Raw genomic sequence first — 2,098 nt, forward strand, 5'->3', positions numbered from 1 at the left:
GATGAGGGCTCCCAAAATCCAGGTGTTCCCAACCAATCCAGGTGTTCAGGAAAGAGTGGATGAGGGCTCCCAAAATCCTGATGTTTTCAAACAATCCAGGTGTTCCCAACCAGTCCCAGTGTTCCCATCCAGTCCAGGTGTTCCCAACCAATCCAGGTGTTCCCAAGCAACCCAGGTGTTCCCAACCAATCCAGGTGTTCCCAACAGTCCAGGTATTCCCAGCCAATCCAGATGTTTAGGAAGAAGTGGATGAGGATTCCTTAAAATTAAGGTGTTCCTAACCAGGTGTTCCCAACCAGTGCAGGTGTTCAGGAAGAAGTGGATGAGGATTCCCTAAAATCCAGGTGTTCCCAACCAGTCCAGGTGTTCCCAACCAATCCGGGTGTTCCCAACCAGTGCAGGTGTTCAGGAACCCGAGGTTCCCCCAAGATCCAGGTGCTCCCAATTCCCCTTTGGAGTCTGATCCCCCCGGGAGCTCAGGTGCCCCCCCGGGAGCTCAGGTGCCCCCCGGCATTCCCGGTATTCCCAGTATTCCTTGACGACGGGGCAGGTTTGACTCTGTGCAGAGCGCCCAACGCGCCAAGGCCTCGCTCAACGGCGCCGACATCTACTCGGGATGCTGCACGCTCAAGATCGAGTACGCCAAGGTGGGCACACCTGGGACACACCTGGGACACACCTGGGACACACCTGGGACACACCTGGGGTAACTGGGAACACACCTGGGACACACCTGGGGACACCTGGGAACACACCTGGGACACACCTGGGAACACCTGGGGACACACCTGGGGATAACTGGGAACACACCTGGGACACACCTGGGGACACCTGGGAACACACCTGGGACACACCTGGGGCAACTGGGAATAACTGGGGATACACCTGGGAATACACCTGGGGTAACTGGGAACGCACCTGGGGATAACTGAGAATAATTGGGAACACACCTGGGACACACCTGGGAACACACCTGGGAGACACCTGGGAACACACCTGGGGATAACTGGGAACACACCTGGAAACACACCTGGGACACACCTGGGAACACACCTGGGAACACACCTGGGGATAACTGGGAATCCTGGGGGACATGTGGGGATACACGGGGATACCTGGGAACACACCTGGGGATAAGGGGAACACACTTGGGAATACACCTGGGATAACTGAGGATACCTGGGAATGCGCCTGGGGACACCTGGGCACACCTGGGAACACACGTGGGGGTATGTGGGAACACACCTGGGAACACATGTGGGGACACACCTGGGCACACACCTGGGACACACCTGGGAACACACCTGGGACACACCTGGGAACACACCTGAGGACACACCTGGGCACACCTGGGGATATGTGGGAACGCACCTGGGGATACCTGGGAACACAGGATAACTGGGAACACACCTGGGGACACACCTGGGAACACACCTGAGGATACCTGGGAACACACCTGGGGGCACCTGGGGATACATGGGGGCACCTGGGCACACCTTTGCACCCAACTGGGGGCACCTGGGCACCCAACTGGGGGCACCTGGGCACACACCTGGGTACACACCTGGGGATACCTGGGTGCACCTGGACACACACCTGGGGTACCTGGGCACACCTGTACAGGTGCCAACACCCCCCACTTTCCCTCCCCCCCCAGCCCAGCCGCCTGAACGTGTTCAAGAACGACCAGGACACCTGGGACTACACCAACCCCAACCTGAGCGGGACAGGTAAAGCAACACCTGCGGCACACCTGGGCACACCTCAGGGGCGCCTGGCACCCACCTGGGCACACCTCAGGGTCACCCGGGCACACCTAGGGTTCACCTGAGACTCACCTGTGCCCACCTGGGGGTCACCGGTGCCCACCTGGGAGTCACCTGAGACCCACCTGTGCCTACCTAGGGGTCACCTGGGGGTCACCTGAGACTCACCTGGGCACACGTGAGGGTTGCCTGGGACCCACCTGTGCCCACCTGGGGTCACCTGTGCCCACCTGGGGGTCACCTGAGACCCACCTGGGCTCACCTGAGGCTCATCTGGGCTCACTTGTGCCCACCTGGGGGTCACCGGTGCCCACCTGGGGGTCACCTGAGAC

At 60.1% G+C, this 2,098-nt stretch overlaps 1 protein-coding gene across 1 annotated transcript in view; it reads left to right on the forward strand.

Annotated features, from left to right (window-relative positions):
- The window catches only part of LOC113980788 (heterogeneous nuclear ribonucleoprotein L-like), a 6,736-nt gene that overhangs the window by 978 nt on the left and 3,660 nt on the right, over positions 1-2,098 (forward strand). Inside the window, exons 3-4 of the mRNA XM_027708006.1 lie at positions 551-647; positions 1,658-1,730. Coding sequence (XP_027563807.1) covers positions 551-647; positions 1,658-1,730 — 170 coding nt within the window. The remainder of the gene's footprint in view (positions 1-550; positions 648-1,657; positions 1,731-2,098) is intronic.

The sequence above is a fragment of the Neopelma chrysocephalum genome, unplaced genomic scaffold (genome assembly GCF_003984885.1).
Source record: "Neopelma chrysocephalum unplaced genomic scaffold, ASM398488v2 Primary Assembly neopelma1_95204, whole genome shotgun sequence".
NCBI lineage: Eukaryota > Metazoa > Chordata > Aves > Passeriformes > Pipridae > Neopelma > Neopelma chrysocephalum.